The sequence below is a fragment of the Mesoplodon mirus genome (genome assembly GCF_964341445.2).
Source record: "Mesoplodon mirus genome assembly, chromosome: 11".
Classification (NCBI taxonomy): Eukaryota; Metazoa; Chordata; class Mammalia; order Artiodactyla; family Ziphiidae; genus Mesoplodon; species Mesoplodon mirus.
The window spans coordinates 97450237-97468352 of NC_138987.1; the positions used below are offsets into that span (position 1 = coordinate 97450237).

General features: G+C 46.8%; 1 protein-coding gene across 1 annotated transcript in view; it reads left to right on the top strand.

Annotated features, from left to right (window-relative positions):
* The window catches only part of ANO2 (anoctamin 2), a gene marked incomplete at both ends in the record, with an annotated part of 328154 nt that overhangs the window by 163187 nt on the left and 146851 nt on the right, over positions 1-18116 (top strand). The window contains 2 exons of the mRNA XM_082634789.1: positions 5804-5886; positions 11932-12036. Coding sequence (XP_082490915.1) covers positions 5804-5886; positions 11932-12036 — 188 coding nt within the window. The remainder of the gene's footprint in view (positions 1-5803; positions 5887-11931; positions 12037-18116) is intronic.

Consider the following 18116-nt stretch of genomic DNA (forward strand, 5'->3'; position numbering starts at 1 on the left):
GCGCTTCCTGGCTTAGGGTTTGATTTTGTTATTTTAACAGCCTTGCTGTGTGTTTTATGCGATTGTGTATTTGTTTACAGCAACCAAGATCCCTTAGGCATGGCTGCCTACAAATTACAATTAAAAATAATAGTAAATGTTTCTTGTTAAACGTTTACTATTATTTTTAATATGAACAGACCAATCGCAAGCACTGAAATTGAAACTGTGATTAAAAATCTTCCAACAAACAAAAGCCCAGGACCAGATGGCTTCACAGGCGAATTCTATCAAACATTTAGAGAAGAGCTAACACCTATCCTTCTCAAACTCTTCCAAAATATAGCAGAGGGAGGAACACTCCCAAACTCATTCTACGAGGCCACTATCACCCTGATACCAAAACCAGACAAAGATGTCACAAAGAAAGAAAACTACAGGCCAATATCACTGATGAACATAGATGCAAAAATCCTCAACAAAATACTAGCAAACAGAATCCAACAGCACATTAAAATGATCATACACCGCGATCAAGTGGGGTTTATCCCAGGAATGCAAGGATTCTTCAATCTACGCAAATCAATCAATGTGATACACCATATTAACAAACTGAAGGAAAAAACCATATCATCATCTCAATAGATGCAGAAAAAGCTTTTGACAAAATTCAGCACCCATTTATGATAAAAACCCTGCAGAAAGTAGGCATAAAGGGAACTTTCCTCAACATAATAAAGGCCAAATATGACAAACCAACAGCCAACATCCTCATCAATGGTGAAAAACTGAAACTGTTTCCTCTAAGATCAGGAACAAGACAAGGTTGCCCACTCTCACCGCTATTATTCAACATAGTTTTGGAAGTTTTAGCCACAGCAATCAGAGAAGAAAAAGAAATAAAATGAATCCAAATCAGAAAAGAAGAAGTAAAGCTGTCATTGTGTGCAGATGACATGATACTATACATAGAGAATCCTAAAGATGCTACCAGAAAACTACTAGAGGTAATCAATGAATTTGGTAAAGTAGCAGGATACAAAATTAATGCACAGAAGTCTCTTGCATTCCTATACACTAATGATGAAAAATCTGAAAGTGAAATCAAGGAAACACTCCCATTTACCATTGCAACAAAAAGAATAAAATATCTAGGAATAAACCTACTTAAGGAGACAAACGACCTGTATGTAGAAAATTATAAGACAATGATGAAAGAAATTAAAGATGATACAAATAGATGGAGAGATATACCATGTTCTTGGATTGGAAGAATCAACATTGTGAAAATGACTCTACTACCCAAAGCAATCTACAGATTCAATGCAATCCCTATCAAACTACCACTGGCATTTTTCACAGAACTAGAACAAAAAATTTCACAATTTGTATGGAAACACAAAAGACACCGAATAGCCAAAGCAATCTTGAGAGCGAAAATTGGAGCTGGAGGAATCAGACTCCCTGACTTCAGACTATAAAGCTACAGTAACCAAGAGAGTATGGTACTGGCACAAAAACAGAAATATAGATCAATGGAACAGGATAGAAAGCCCAGAGATAAACCCACGCACATATGGTCACCTTATCTTTGATAAAGGAGGCAAGAATATACAGTGGAGAAAAGACAGCCTCTTCAATAAGTGGTGCTGGGAAAAGTGGACAGGTACATGTAAAAGGATGAGATTAGAACACTCCCTAACACCATACACAAAAATAAACTCAAAATGGATTAAAGACCTAAATGTAAGGCCAAACACTATAAAACTCTTAGAGGAAAACATAGGCAGAACACTCTATGACATAAATCACAGCAAGATCCTTTTTGACCCACCTCCTAGAGAAATGGAAATAAAGACAAAAATAAACACATGGGACCTAATGAAACTTAAAAGCTTTTGCACATTAAAGGAAACCATAAACAAGACCAAAAGACAACCCTCAGAATGGGAGAAAATATTTGCAAATGAAGCAACTGATAAAGGGTTAATCTCCAAAATTTACAAGCAGCTCATGCAGCTCAATAACAAAAAACCAAACAACCCAATCCAAAAATGGGCAGAAGATTTAAATAGACATTTCTCCAAAGAAGATATACAGAGTGCCAACAAACACATGAAAGAATGCTCAACATCACTAATCATTAGAGAAATGCAAATCAAAAGTACAATGAGATATCATCTCACACCAGTCAGAATGGCCATCATCAAAAAATCTACAAACAATAAATGCTGGAGAGGGTGTGGAGAAAAGGGAGCCCTCTTGCACTGTTGGTGGGAATGTAAATTGATACAGCCACTATGGAGAACAGTATGGAGGTTCCTTAAAAAACTAAAAATAGAATTACCATATGACCCAGCAATCCCACTACTGGGCATATACCCTGAGAAAACCATAATTCAAAAAGAGTCATGTACCAAAATGTTCATTGCAGCTCTTTTTACAATAGCCAGGACATGGAAGCAACCTAAGTGTCCATCAACAGATGAATGGATAAAGAAGATGTGGCACATATATACAATGGAGTATTACTCAGCTATAAAAAGAAACGAAACTGAGTTATTTGTAGCGAGGTGGATGGACCTAGAGTCTGTCCTACAGAGTGAAGTAAGTCAGAAAGAGAAAAACAAATACCGTATGCTAGCACATACATATGGAATCTAAGAAAAAAAAAAAGGTCATGAAGAACCTAGGGGTAAGACGGGTAAGACGGGAATAAAGACCTAGAGAATGGATTTGAGAACACGGGGAGGGGGAAGGGTAAGCTGGGACAAAGTGAGAGAGAGGCATGGACATATATACACTACGAGACATAAAATAGATAGCTAGAGGGAGTCAGCCGCATAGCACAGGGAGATCAGCTCGGTGCTTTGTGACTGCCTGGAGGGGTGGGATAGGGAGGGTGGGAGGGAGACGCAAGAGGGAAGAGATACGGGAACATATGTACGTGTATAACTGATTCACTTTGTTATACAGCAGAAACTAACACACCATTGTAAAGCAACGATACTCCAATAAAGAGGTTAAAACAGTAATAATAATAGTAATGCCTGTCATGACATGATTGTTATGATCACTGGTGCTCTGCTGGGTGGGCCTGGGCCAGGGCCCAAGCTTTCCAGGGAGAAGGTTGGGAGAATAAGTGATTCTCCACGGAGAGAGAGCGATGGGGCTGCTGGTGGGGCGGGAACAGGGGTCCCTGAGACGGCTCAGCAGGACCCGGGACCAGCAGAGCAGTCAGGCCCAGCTCCTCCAGGGTTCTGGCTTCAAACTCCAGGGAACTTTGGAAAGAGGGTGAAGCCCTATTGAAAAGTAGGGAAGGGAGAAGTAAAGAGATGAGGTTCAGGACAGTGACTTCAGGGTCAGGCAGTCCTAACCGTGGGTCCCAGTCCCGCCCTGTGCCAGCCAACATGCCCAGCCCTGTGTCACTGAAGTCAGTCCTCTTAGCCGAGGTGCTGAGTTAGCCTGGGATGGCGTTGGTCCTCCACCTTGGAGCATCACTGTCCTCATCTCTCAAGCGGGTGAAGTGATACCTGCACCCTAGTGTTCCCGTGACCGTCAGTGGGATGTGCCTGCAGAGCACACCGTGTGGTGCCTGGGCGTGATTTCCACCAGGAGCTGTGAGCTGCCCTCCGTGGCCACGACGGTCCTCCGTGTCCCCGTGACTCCCCCTCAGTGACCCTGTTGCCCCGTCCTCTGTTCCCAGTCTGACTTCTCTCCTTCACGGAGACCTCGGTCTGTGTGCGGAGCCCTCCTCGGTCACTGAGAAGAGGGCAGGAAAAGGAGGGGCGTACTCCTTGTTCAGAGACCATCCCCAGGCCAAGGCCAGGGTCGGGAGGTGGGGTACCCATCCGACAAGGTCTCAAATCCCAGGGAGAAAAGATACAGATCCGTGTACCACGATGCAGCTAGTAGCTAGCATAGCGCCAAGTGAAACAAATGTAGCTTTAAGTAACCATACGTTCAGCCAGCAGGTGGGTGTTTGTTTTGCTCAGCCCGGTGCTGTTCCCAGGTGAACAGAGGCAGGTACGAGCCAAAGAAGAGTTTGCGGTCCTGTTACTACGCCGCAGACCTGAATGGTAGCCGACAGTCCAGTGCGAGAGGTAGTGGAGGGCACCCAGGCTCTCACCAGGGGTGGAGTAGAAAGGTAGGGGTGGCCCCAGGGACTGCCACGCCCCCGCCTCTTCCAGGGCACCAGATCTAAGGGTGTTAGGAGTGCAGAGGAATGGGCGCCTGGGAGGCTGACCTTATGGGACTCGGTCAGGAAAGGATGAGCTGGTCATGAATGGAGGAGGGCAGCCCTGGAGGGTAGCGTGGGAGAGGGCACAGTTTGCAAAAGCTGGGGATGAAGAGGACAGCGAGGCGATGCCTGCATCAGCAATGCAGGTGTGAGGTGTGTGCTGACAAATGGTGGGAATAGATGTGGACAGATGGGCTGGGCCAGATACCCAAGGTCCCTGTATCCAGAGGGAAGAGTCTAGACAATAGGGACCCATTGAAAGTTTGGGGGGGGTGTTGGGATCCTCCCTCTCCCTGCCCCTCTGCACTGCCCAAATGCCATTGCTCTTCAAGGCTCAGCTCAGGTGCTCTGGCAGCTGGCACCCTCTCTTCTGCATGCCCCCAGCCTTTTATCTGGGTCATCTTAAGGCCCTGATCACATTATACCTTGTACTGTAGTTACGTAAAATCTCTTCTCGTAGACTAAACAACTTGAGAGCAAAATCCACATCAGATTTACCTAATCTTCCTCACGATGTCTAGAACATTGTTTTGTATATTGAAGGTACCTCAGGTCTAGTTTTTTTGTTTTTTGGTTTTTTTTTTTATTGGGAATTCATTCAAGCTTGCTTGAATAATAAGAGATCATAAGAAAGTAAGAAGCAAGCTCATGGATGCAGGAAATTAAATATAGCCAGGCCCCTAGGCAACTGGAGCGGGAAGGAGGAATCAGAAACCTCTCTCCTTCTTTCACGTGCTGCATGGTTCGTCCCATTTCTGCTTCTCTTTGTGTCTCTTAGTTTCAATTTTCAAAAGAGGGAATCCGATTGGCCCATGAGTGGGCTCTGGGTCAGGTGTCCAATCCTGGCATAAGAAGCCATGGCTATAGGGCGGAGGGGGCTGGTTCTTTCTGGAGCACGTTGGGCTGCCCTTCAAGGGCTGTGGGTGGAGAAGGCAGGCTAACCAACGTGTCGGGACGGTAGGCATTCAACGAGTCTTTGCTAAACAAATGGAATAATGAGTGAATGGCCCTTTGGGGAGATGCGTCTTCCAGCTGCATGCGGGATGGGGGGCGGGGCACTGAGACCCTGGACTCAGGTAGAACGACTCGGAGATGTTACATAACCGCAGAATGAGGTGACGTGGGCCCAGAGAAGGGAAGTTGTGCTGGGGACAGAAAGATGGAGAAAAAAGTGAGAGGGCTGAGGAAGGTGCAGGAAGAGGGAGCGTATAGGGAAGATGAGGTTTGTCAAAAAAGACCACAAACCATCAAACCCTTCCATTCTTCCTTCCTTTATCCTTCTGTTCTTCCTTCATTTATTGAGATCAGTGTTTACCCTTTTCTTATAACCTAGAAATAGGGAAAGTGTGTGTGTGTGTGTGTGTGTGTGTGTGTGTGTGTGTGTGTGTGTGTCTCCCTTTAAATATATCTCTTGGGCTCTCCTGGATGTGGAGTATTTTCAGTTGTCCCAGATAGAAGTTGGGGTTGGGGAAGGGAATCAATGCTTTAAAGCAAGTCCCTAAATTTGAAATGTATAAGTTTATCCTCCCTTGGGGAACCCTGAGGGTGCTCAGAATTAATCGAATTTTTTCCTTTCTTTTTAAGCTACCATGTTTCTCGAAAACTGGAAGAGATTACAGATGCAACTGGGCTACTTCTGGGATCTGACTGGCATAGAAGAGGAAGAAGTGAGTTCTCTTTGGGTCTTTGCTTTGCTTTGCCCCTGGAAATAGATTGTCTCGAGTGAAATAACTGCTTACATTTGCTATCATGGCAGCCAGTCACCTGCCGAGTCTCGCTTGGGCCCCTTCCCTAGCTTGGCTCCATGGGTCAAGCCAGGGTTGATAGGCACTGAGGCCGAGAGTTGAAATCCTCTCTCTCCTCTTGAGCTGTAGGACTCTGGACTTGATAGGTAGCCAGATGTCCTTGTGACCCTCTCTGGGAAAAAATAGCATGAGAAGCAAGCCTCGTGGTGACCTCGAGGTTTAACTCAACATTCTTCTACCTCCCATCTTGTTGGTGCTCGAGAGCGTGAAGCCAGAGAATGTGACCCAGAGCACGGACGTGTCTGAATGCTTCTGTGAGCCTGCTGAGGGTCAGGGGGAGGCATGGGTGCTAGGTCTCAGTTGCCCTGATGCTTATGGAGAAGAAAGAACCACTAATCCAGTACCCTGTCAGCCAGGAGAGCGTGTGTGAAACAGGAGCGTGAGCTAAGGGAAAGGGTAGGTTCTTCCGGAGTCTGGTTGTATGGACAGATGATTTTAAAGGATGAAACAAATTGACCTTCCCTCGGGGCTCCTTTGAGAACTAGGGCCCCCTTTGATGTCGGCTAGTTGACGGTGACCTGTGTGGGCCTGCTTGTTCACGGTCATCTTTTCCATGCGCTGCCATTGCCTGAACAGCAAAAGTGAATATCGGATAGGGGCTCCCGATGCCGTGGGCAGTGTTGATGAGATGCTGGGGACAGTGTCCAGAGGACCAGGAGGTGCCCCCAGTTGCCAGAGTACCATGTGTGTAGGCTGGCCGAGAGCATATGGCAGCTGCGCAGGGGGCAGACCTTTTCTGTATTCTCCCTCATTCATTGATGTGCCTGCCTCTCCTTGGACTCGGGACCTCTGGCTTTGTGACCCTGATGCTTTGTGTCCAAGATAGTGAAATCCCCAGTTTAGTCTTATTCTCAAGGCTGTGTGGCTCCCTTGTCTGTGATGTGACATCCTCTCCTCTCCTTAAAGCTCCAAGTCGTCAGCTTGCCTTTGAGCAGGTGGGCGTTCCATGACCATGGGTCGAGTTCACGCATTCACTGCATTCCGGTCCTGTGCGTTAAGCAGATGCCCGGAGGCTCACAGCATCACGGATTCCGTGGCAAATGAGGGAATATACATATGAATTCTGACTTCAGAGACCATACACATTAGTTGGGAAGATAAGCAACAGAGAATAATAAAGGCAATTGCATTTCTTGGGGAAAGATGGCCAAAGTAGTGCTTCCGATGGGAAGAGCTGTCGAAGTTGGACTGTGTGGGTGATTTTGTCCTATTGGTTCGATTTGATTCTGGGGAGAAAGAGAGAGAGGAGAGAGGAGAGAGCTGTGGCTGGGTGTGGGGAGGTGGTGGGCGTACAGGTCCTCCTCTCCTACAGCAGGGCCTAGGAGGTCTCCAGGGAAGAGAAGAAGAAGCAGCCTGGCATCCAAGCCTGTGTGGGGACAGAAGCAAGCAAAGTGTGTGTGAGTCTTCTGAGCAACGCTGAGGAGGCCAGCAGGTCTGCCTGCGAAAGAGGAAGTGTAAACACACTCACACAGAGAAAGGCATCTGTTATGACTCAGTGCCCTTGAAATCTCAGTCCCTGGCAGGAGTGGGATGCTAAGTTATTTGGGTTTCTGCAGCCAGGTTTCCTGTTTCCTGTTTAACCCGATGAGCCATGGTCACTTCCTGGGAGGGGTGTGATTTCAGTAACTCCTGTGCAGGCTGAGAGAGAGGCCTGGCCAAGCCTGGGTTCACCCCTGGCGCAAAGAGCTGGTCCTGACGGGCTCTCTGTGTGAGGTTACTGGGGGCGGGTCAGTTCTGCAGCATCGAGGATGTGCCCCCCGTGTGCAAGCCCAGGGCCAGGCGTGGTTGAGAGGGGGGAGGGCAGCTGTGTCTTTCCTTCCATGTATTTAGATTTTGGACTCAGATATTAAGCACACTTTAAATTGAGTTAGATCTGAACATGCACATCAGGCGCCTGCTATGGACCAGGTTTTGGTTTGGGACATGGAACTCCCTCAGGCACAGTCTCTGAGCATCTCCAAAGGGTTGCATTCAACTAAGGGCTTCTCTGGTCTCTGAATAATTAGAATACAACGGTGAGTTTGAGAGAAATTCCTTCCGGTCTAAAAAATGTTTTGTTTTGTTTTGTTTTTTAAATCAGGGTTTTGAAGACTGGTTGAATTTTAATGAACAGCGAAGGGAGGAATGGGTACCCACAGGAGGAAACAGCCGACAGGAGCCTTGATCCAGGGAAGCTCAGGGTGTGGCTCAGAGTCAGCGGGATACCTGGAAGGTCTAGTTGGCTGCAGGGAACGGGGGTTGGACTGCAGTCGGGGGCAGAGCAACAGATGCAGGCTGGTGGCTAGGCCAGGGAGGGTCCCGATTGCTGGTCTGTATCCCCTTAGGCCATGGGAGGGCATGGAGGGCAGGATTGGAAGGCATTTGTGACTTGCCCTAGGCCTTGAATGAAGTGTTGTGGGCAGATTTAACCTACATTCACGTGGGGAGCAAGAGGATGGCAGTCACCACCTGGGCTCCGGGGAGGAGGTTGCAAGGGTCCTTGAAGGTCATGATGAGAACTTTTTTTCTGTTGTAACCGGATGTTGTCTCCGCGTCTCAGGGATCCTGCCACGGCCAGCTGTCTGTAACCCTCAGACAGCCTTCTTCCCTGTGGTCTTCGCTAGGAAGCAGCCCTTCGGCAGTGGGGGGGAGGGTGCTAACTCGCACAGAGACCAGAGCCACCCATCCTCTGTTCCTCCCGCCTGGGGTGCGTGCACCACGTGGGACACCAAGGAAAGCAGCAGGAGTGGGGCTCAAAGCGGGGAGGAGGAGAAGGGGGCTGGAGAACCCACCTCCTGGGGCAGCAGCCCCTGGCCCAGGGGCCTCCCTGTGGAACCGGCTGGGATGGCCCGAGAGACCCCTTTGAAGGCCGTCGAAGGAGGCCTGCCAGACCTCAGGAGTCTTCGCTCTGAGATGGGATGGCCTTCAGCTCAGTGGCCTCTCTTGCCCGATTACCTGCTGCAGTCAGGCCCCGTGTGTCCCTGGGACCCCTCAGAGGGGGTGGTCTTGATGCAGACGTCCTCCCGTCCCTCTCTCTCCCACCCCTGTCTACCACGTCAGGCTTAGCTTCCTGTCACATAGGACGCAAGATCCCTTGCCTTCCCCCCAGCGCGTGGTGGCGTGCTTCTCCTCCCAGACCTTCCAGCCTCACGGGCCTGCATTCTCTCCTGGGCTCCTTCCAGGCTTTGCACCGGCTCTTTCCTCTGCCTGGAAGGCTCCAGCCTCCACCTGCCCTAACCTTTCTTAGCTTTTCCATCCCAACCAGAACGTTGCCCTCCTCTGGCTGGCCTTCCCTCAATCCCCATTCTGAAGCAGCCAGCCTGACATTTCTTCTGTTGCTCTCATCCCCACCTGCTGGTTTCTTATTTATGGGTTTGTTGGCTTACTGTCACCTTCCTCCACTTGGAGATAAGCTCCTGGTTCGTAGCCTCAGAGCCTGAAAAAGAGCTCCCAAGAGCTCGGAACGCAGTAGATGCTTGATGACTCTGTTGGAGACATTTGTTCACTGGATCTCCGGGTTTACCTCTGTAGATCAGCGAAGGCTGGTCCTGAGCTGGCCTGGGGCCTTCTTTCAGGCCAGCTCCTGAGGGGAGCAACCAGGTGGAAGTAGCTTTGCAAAATATTTCCCAGAGTCTTGGCAGGAGGGGTTATGTATTTGTGATGATTTGGCATCAGACCCCATCCAGGGTGGCCGTGTTTAAGGCTGGGTATATTGGAGCAACCCTCACAGGGTCCAGATTCTGCTCTGGCCAAGAGCTCATTTGTCCAGGTCCCTGCCTTTGAAGAATCCTGTGACCTCACCCGACCTTCTTGGCTGCGAGCAGCGAGATCCTTGTCTGACCTGCTTCAGCTGGAAAGCAGAGCAGCCTGACACTCTGCTTTGAGAGCCTCGGACTCCTGTCTGCGTGCCAAGAGCTCTCAGCTTGTTCTAAACAGATGAGGAGGGTCTGAACTGGGGCCCAGAGTGCAGTGAAGTGGGCCACAGCCACCACCAGAGGGACGTGAGGACACTCCTCTACGTGATGTCATGTCTTCGGAAAGTCAGGGGCAGGTCAGGAGCATCCGACAGTCAGTAGGGAAGGCCCCTCAGCTCCTTTGCCGAGGATGACAGGATAGACGCAGTTCTCGCTTGAAGGGCTTTAGAATCCAGAGGACGGTACAAAAAGACACGGCTTTAGTTCTATAGTTAAAATCCTCCATAGGAATAATATAGAGGAAAAGCAACCAAATTTCAGAGGCCATGGAGGAAAACGTCACAGCACATTTCTCAAAGTATTTCTGCAGGAGGTTAATTGTTGGAGGTGAAAAAAGTTTTGTGGGACATGGTGGGTTGAAGAAGACTCGGCAGGTGTCTTTACAGGAGAACTTCTCAGAGCTTTTATTAGGCTGTTGTGACTCTCAGGGGACACACTGTGTGGTATTTTCCAATCTGTTAGACCCTGGAATCCGTTTTTAGCTAAAACCCTCCTGGCACACACATTAGGAAATGCTGCGTTGGAGGATGGGGGAAGGGGAGAGATGAAATGAAGTGAACTTCGCAAGCGTTGAGAGATTTCTGTGTTCTCCCCACGGTGCTAATAACTGCGAGAAGCAAAATAATGGAGACCAGGTAGTGGATTCTTATCTTAGGATAAAAAGATTCCCACATGCAGAACAACTAGGAAACAATAAAAGAAGATGACGTAATCAAGCTTACACGTGTCGTGTGAGCTATAAAACTCTAGAATATTTGAGATGGGGAGACTCCACCAGCTGTGTTTCAGCAGGCAGAGGAGGGCCCATCTCCGAGGGTGGGACTGCACCGTGGAGCCCGGGTGATGATGGAGAGCCTTCAGGACTCTGGAATGGCTCCTCCTCTGTTATACTGGTTATTCTTATTAGTCACGTGCAGAGTTTCTCCTCTCTGGCATCGTGGCATGTCTCGGGAAAGCCAGAGACAGGTCAGGAGCCCAGCTTGTTGGCGTTGAGAATCTCTGAGGCCTGAGCAGTGATGAGGGAATGTGTATTCTCTGTGTCCGCTGGGAGCCAGCTCCGGAATCCCTGCCTGGGAGCTCTCGGTAAACGATGCAGGAATGTGAAGTCCTCACACTGGTAGATGTTAGTCCTTGGAAGCTGCAGGGAAGACGCACCAGTGTGGCCGGGTGTACACGGTTAAGCTCTCTTTGAAGTAAGTCACACGTCTTCCCGCCCCAGCATCTGCACTGATGGGACCGTGGTCTTGTTGATCAGCCAGGCACTCTTTCCCATGCCTGGTGACTCACTATCCAGGTTTATATGGCTGAGTGTCCCTGTGCTGTCTCCTGAGCATCAGTGTGCTTGCTAATGAGTTACTCACCAAGGCTGAATAGCAAACAGGTCCAGGCAAGTGAGTTTTAAGATTCCCTGTGGGCACCTTCAGCTTTGATGTTTACGGGCGGCCGTTTTTAGCTTGCGGAGGAATGGCGCAGGGAAGACGTTTGGTCCTTGCCCTGACTCCCAGCGGGGGGACACGTCTGTTTCTCCAGCTGGGGTTTGGCTCATTGCAACTTAAAGTTGAGGCCTGAGGATAGATAGTGGGATGACCAGAGGTAGCCCCGGGCCTTTGGTCAAACTGCTGTGCGCAGCACGGGGCTCCTTTTTGTATCGGCTCCTAGATAATGCTTCCTTTCTCTTTTCTCAACACGGGCACCGCCCCCAGGAACGTGCTCAGGTTTGGTTTTCAGTGTGATAACAAGTGGTGTGTGTCCCCCTCTCCCGCCACAGTGTGTCCCTGGTCTCGACGCCTCGTGGTTGTGTGTGGTGTGGCAGTTGTGTGTAGTGTGGCAGCCCTTGTCCTGTAGCATCTGACCCCATGACCTGACTTACTGTCCTCGTGGTGTCTGGTCATACCCCGCGGGCCAAGATGGCCCTCCGCCTGTTTACTGACCACTCTGTGACTCTGGGTTTTAGGAACACTCCCGGCCTGAGTATGAAACCAAAGTTCGGGAAAAGATGCTGAGGGAGAGCGACAAGTCTCTGGTCCAGAAATTGGGAACCGGTGGGACCGAGGATGCGGTAAGATGCTGGCGCCTGGTGCTTGCCTTCCTTTTTTTTTTCTTAAGATCCTATTGTCATTTCACTGGGAATGCCTTCGCAGATGGAGACTGGGCTGTGAGAAGGGCTGACAGCGGTGGGACAGGACGGAAAGAGAGCATGACGTCTCTCCGTGTCGCGTGGGCAGAGGTTGTGGGGAACAGGCCCCTGCCATGACTTGATTTATCTCTCCTTCCGGGTGGTAATGTCTGGATGAAATGGGAGAGCAGGTCGGGAAAGAAAGAAACCGTTTCAGACCTGGGTCCTCTGGACTCTTATCACCTACACGTCGAACAGCAATACCAACCACCGCCAGACCAGCCAGCACAGTGACAGCTAACCTTTATTCAGTCCTTGCTGCGGGCCAGGCACTGTTCTCAGCTCATTGTGTCATTTTATTCTCAAAATAAACTTATGAGGCTGTTGCAATTTTTCTGTAAATGAAAACTAATGAAGAAAGTTAGGTCCACAGCTTAAGTCTTTGGCCGGAGGTCACCCAGACAGTGAATGGTGGGTGAATCTGGGACTCCAACCCAGGTGAGTCTCTGACAGTCTGGGCATCTAACCGCTGTGCAAGGATAAATCGAGAAATGGCCCTTAGGGCTGGCAGAGGCAAATCCACGCCTGTATTTGCCTGAGCTGCTCATACACTCTTCCTCACATTTCATTTTCTCTGGATGGGCCTCCAAAGTATGGAGGTGATTGTGAGTTGTATTTCTGAGTTTTATGGTGGCATTCAGACATCGAAACAGAGCTTCAGGATCTGTGCTGTGATCTGTAAATACTCGCAGTGCCTGTGAGGTGGGGGCTCCTCTTTGGCACCGCCAGTCTCCTCTGAGTGCTACCCTTTTTTGAAACCAAGAGAGTGTGTGTGTGTGTTGATGTCTTTCCTAATCTGGTCCCTGAAAAAAATTCAACGAGATCGACAATCTGTTGTTTTTACACGTGTCTTTTCTCCATCTTGGATTCGAATTAAAATTTCATTTAATTTTACATTCTTTAAGTTGGAACCATTCATGTTAACATGCAAATGTATTCAAGCACCAATACGGAGAATGTGGTGTTTTTAAGCCCAGAATACTAGCTGTCTTTCTTTCTTTCTTTCTTTTTTCCTTTAAGAAAGCAGGACTTAGAAGAGAAAGGGGGTGGCTGTCTAAGTTATTATTTCCCTAGAAAAAAGTAAGTCCAAGACCGCCAGTTATTTGGGGAAAAAAATGAATTCATTCTTAGGAAAGAGTAATCATCACCATCACCCTCATGAGAAAGCAAACATACTGTGTCCTGTCGGGTTTGGCAATCCTATGCAACCTTCTTTCTCCACCCCAGGGCAATATACAATGGATAATTTTATGGAAATCACATGTAACTTTTAATGACCACTGTCTCATTTAATTTTAATTCCATAGACGGGAGTGCCGAGGAGCTGGAATTGTGTACACTGAGGCTGTGGTTCTGATATAAACACTGCTTGGATGTATTATATGCACGATAGGTCAGATAACTTTCAAGAACCATGAATAATTGAAAAACATCTGAATGCATTATGAATGATACATATGTTTATGTGTTAGCATTCAACATCTATTTTCATTACACTGTTGAGAACGTAAAGCTCAAAGCATCTAATGCCTTATGGGCATTGGGGGGAAAATGACCTTCCCAAATGAGCAGCGTAAGTTAAAAATGGCCTGGAATTTGATTGTCAGCATCCTTCTTGTGTTCCCTCCATTCTGTTAATACTGGAAATGCTTCTGTTCTTGCTGTAAATCTAGCCAAGGGTGGGAGATGAAGGGAGGAGCACATATTGCTGTCTGATGGGAGGGATGCTTCTCTTGCCTACTGGAAGAGTTGAGGTCAACGCCCATGGCAAAACAGGGCTCTAGGGTGGGATATTTAGGAAAGGCACATTCTTCTGGGAAACAGACAAGGACCAAGAATCAAAGTCTAGATGATAGTCTTGGATGTGCTTCTTTCATCCCAGAGTCTCACTTTGGTTCTGCCTTCTTTGTAACCCTGAGGCTTCATGTCCCATCTCTCTTTATATTCCTTCCTCTTGAATGATAAAAGCTACCATTTATCGAGGCCCAGATGGTAGAGAAAATTACCGAAGACCACATAGCTAGTTGTGGGAGAGTTAGCAGTCATCCGCAGCTCCACCTCATCCCCAAGGCCCATTGCTTCTCAAAAAAATTTTTTTAAAGGTATCAAGTTCATTTTATAAAACTTCTTTATAAGTGATTTAATTCTCAGACCATAACATTCACCCATTTAAATGAGACAATTCGATGGTTTTTAGTATATTCACAGTTTTGTGCTGTCATCCCCACACTCTAAGTTTAAAATATTTGTATCACCTTAAAAAGAAACGCTATACCCTGGGAAGCAAGTAATGTATTAATACTTTCTGTTTCAATAGGTTTGCCTCTTCTGGACTTCCATGTACATGAAATCTTGCAAAATGTGGTATTTCTCCTCTTTCACTTAGCAGAATGTTTTCATGATTCATCCACGTTGTAGCTCTGTCTGTTCTTCATTCTTTTTTATTGCCAAATAATATTCCATATTTTGGATATACCCAGTTTTATTTGTACATTCATCAGTTGATGGACAGTTGGATGGCTTTCACTTTTTGGCTATTATGAACAATGCTGCTATGAACATTCGTGTACCAGGTTTTGGGTGCATGTATGTTTTCACATCTTTTGGATATATGCATAAGAGTAGAATTACTGGGTCATATGGAAACTCTGTGTTTAACATTTTGAAGGACTGCTATAATATTTTTCAAAGTGGCTTCACCATTTTGCATGCCAACCAGCAATGCATGAGGGCTCTTAATTTCTCCACATCCTCACCAACACTTGTTATCTGTCTTTTTTGTGTGTGTGTGGTACGCAGGCCTCTCACTGTTGTGGCCTCTCCCGTTGCGGAGCACAGGCTCCGGACGCGCAGGCTCAGCGGCCATGGCTCACGGGCCCAGCCGCTCCCTGGCATGTGGGATCTTCCCAGACCGGGGCACGAACCCGTGTCCCCTGCATTGGCAGGCGGACTCTCCACCACTGCGCCGCCAGGGAAGCCCTATCTGTCTTTTTAATTTTATCCATTCTAGTTGTGTGCAGTGGTATTTCATTGCGGTTTGAATTAGCATTTCCCTAATGACCAGTGATGTTGAACATCCTTTCACATGCTTATTGGCAGTTTTTATGGCTCCTTTGGAGAAATGTCTATTCAAATCCTTTGCTCATTTTTAAAGGTGGGTTAATTGTCTTTTCATTATTGTATGAAGAGTTACTTACATAATCTGAACACCAGTCTCTTATCAGATAATACGATTTACAAATATTTTCTCCCATTCTGTGGATTTTTAAAATTTAATTGATGATACAGTTTGCTGCACAAAAGTTTTTTGATGTAGTTCAATTTATCTGTTTTTCCTGTTGTCATTTGTGCTTTTGTGTCATATCTAAGAAACCACTGCTTAATCCAGTGTCATAGAGATATACTGCCAGGGTTTCTTCTAAGAATTTTACAATGTTAGCTCTTACATTTAGGTCTATGATCCATTTTGAGTTAATTTTTGTGTATGATATAAGTAAGGGGTCCAAATTCATCTTTTGCATGAATGTTTAGTTTTTCTAGCCCCATTTGTTGAAAAGATTATTTTCTCCATTGAATTATCTTGTCAGCTTCATCAAAAATCAATTCACCATAAATGTAAGAGTTCATTTCTGGGCACTCAATTCTGCTCCATTAATCTATATGTCTGGCCAATACCACATTGTCTTGATTAATTACTGCACCTGTGTAGTAAGTTTTGAAATTGGAATGTGACTGAATTTGTGCTTCTTTTCCAAAATTGTTTTGACAATTCTGGATGTCTCACATTTCCATATGAATTTTATGACCAGCTTGTCAATTTCTGCAAACAAAGCAAGATGGAATTGTTGATAGGGATTGAGCTGAATCTGTAGATTAATCCAGGCAGTAACACCGTCATAACAATGGTAAGTCTTCTAATCTATGAACATGTTATATTTTTCCATTTCTTTAGATCTTCTTTAATTTCTTTCAAAAATGTTTTATAGTTTCAGAGTACAGGTCTTGCACATCTTTCGTTAAATTTGTTCATAATTGTTTTATTCTTTTCCGTGTGATTGCAAATATAATTGTTTTCTTAATTCCACTTTTGGATTGTTCATTGCTAGTATATAGAAATATAGTTGATTTTTGTGTATTGATTTTATATGCCACAACTTTGCTGAACTCATTTATTAATTTTGGTAGTCTTTAGTGGATTCTTTAGGGTTTTTTCTATTTATAAGATCATGTCATCTTGAAGAGAGATAGTTTCACTTCTTCGTTTCCCAGCCTGGTTGCATTTTTCTCTCTCTCTCTCCATTCTCCGCCCCTTCCCCCTTTTCTTCCTAATTGCCCTGACTAGAATCTCTTGTACAGTGTTGAATAGAGGTGATGAGAATTGACTTCCTTGTCTTGTTCTTGATCTCAGCCTTTCACCATTAATTATGATGTTAGCTAGCTGCGACCTGTTGCTCTTTAACTCTCTCTATAAGGCTCCCCTAAGGAGAATTCACGTCATATCACCAGGTGGCCAAGCCCATCTTAGGTCTCTCCCGTTTCAGCTGTCACGTGGGGAGATTGGATTGTAGCCTCTGCAGTTCTGAGAGTCGGTCCTTTTCTTTGCTGATGTGAAAGAATCATGTTGGTCATTAGCCCATAACTTTGGGGGACAGGCAGTCTCTTGTTTATTTTAGGTGGTGGTAATTTGGCCATTTTAATATCTACTGTTATGCTTTTCAAGGATGTGGGCACAGGGAGGATGGTAAAATAGTGAGGTTAGAAGTAATATTTATGGAGTGCTCACTCTGTGTGGGTCTCTACAGGTTTTCTTTCATTTAAGTCTCAAAACCATTATTATTCCCATTTTATATGTCAGGAAACTGAGGCTTCTTTATCTAGAAAGGAGGAACTCGCTCAGTGCTTGTATATGGCCAGACGGTCTGACTCAAGGACAACGCTCTTGATCTCTATGCTCCTCTGCCTTTAGAGTGTTTGCCCCTCAGCAGATCCTCAGACACCTGTGAAGAATCATGGTTGGTTCTCTTCCTCTTTCTAAAGGCAGGAAGGAACGTGGTGTTTGTTGGAAAGAAGGGTACGAGACAACCAGCGACCCTACATTGTCTTTAGTGGTTTTGTGTAAACTTTGGTGGGCTGATGCTGTATTTCCACCAAGGACACCAGTGAGTAGAATTAGCTCAGTTTCCAGCAGAAGGTTCAACAGACAGTAGGGAACATTGGGGATGATAAACACAGAGATATATTGTGTTTCCGAGGAAGAGTATGGAGCTGGAACTTCTAATAAGAGAATAGGCTTGTTTTATTTATTTATTTATTTTTCTCCTGGATTAGTTGGAATCTTTTCTGGAATAGTCTATCCTGGACAGATTTGCAGTTTTCCTCAAGTTTCCCTCCAGGGCAAGATTTTTCTCTGTTCATACAAGACGATAAAGCTCTAAGTTGGGAACAGCTGGCAAGGTGCTGTGGCTGGCGGGATTGGGGGGCGGTCCTGATCTCTGCCTCTCACCCCTCTGACCCTTCTCATCCCAGCCAGTGAGGATGTCCTCAGAAAACAGAGCTCCTGCCCCAGAGTTCAAAAGAGGTAAAATAATCTGAGGAACTAATTATAAAGCTGTTAGGAGTGGGGAAATCAAGGCACACAGGCTGGTGAGGCGAAGCAAAGATTAGCATCAGGAGGGGGCTGCTCCCACTCTCAGGGCTGGGAGGACCAGGAGCGAGGTGGTATCGCCAGAACCCGGTGGGTGCTGGTGCCCCGCAGGAGGTGCAGCTCTTTCTGGAGCAGGTAGAGGGGGTGGAGGAGAAACACCCTGAATTTCCGCCTCCTGCCCTTGAGTTGGATGCCAGTGCCCCCCGTTGGCCAAATCTAACCGCAAGTCAGTTGATAAATCATTCCGGGAAATATGGTTTTCAGGCTTCAGCACCTGGCAGAGGAAAGGAACAGCGGGGCGGAGCTCCAAGGGGCAATG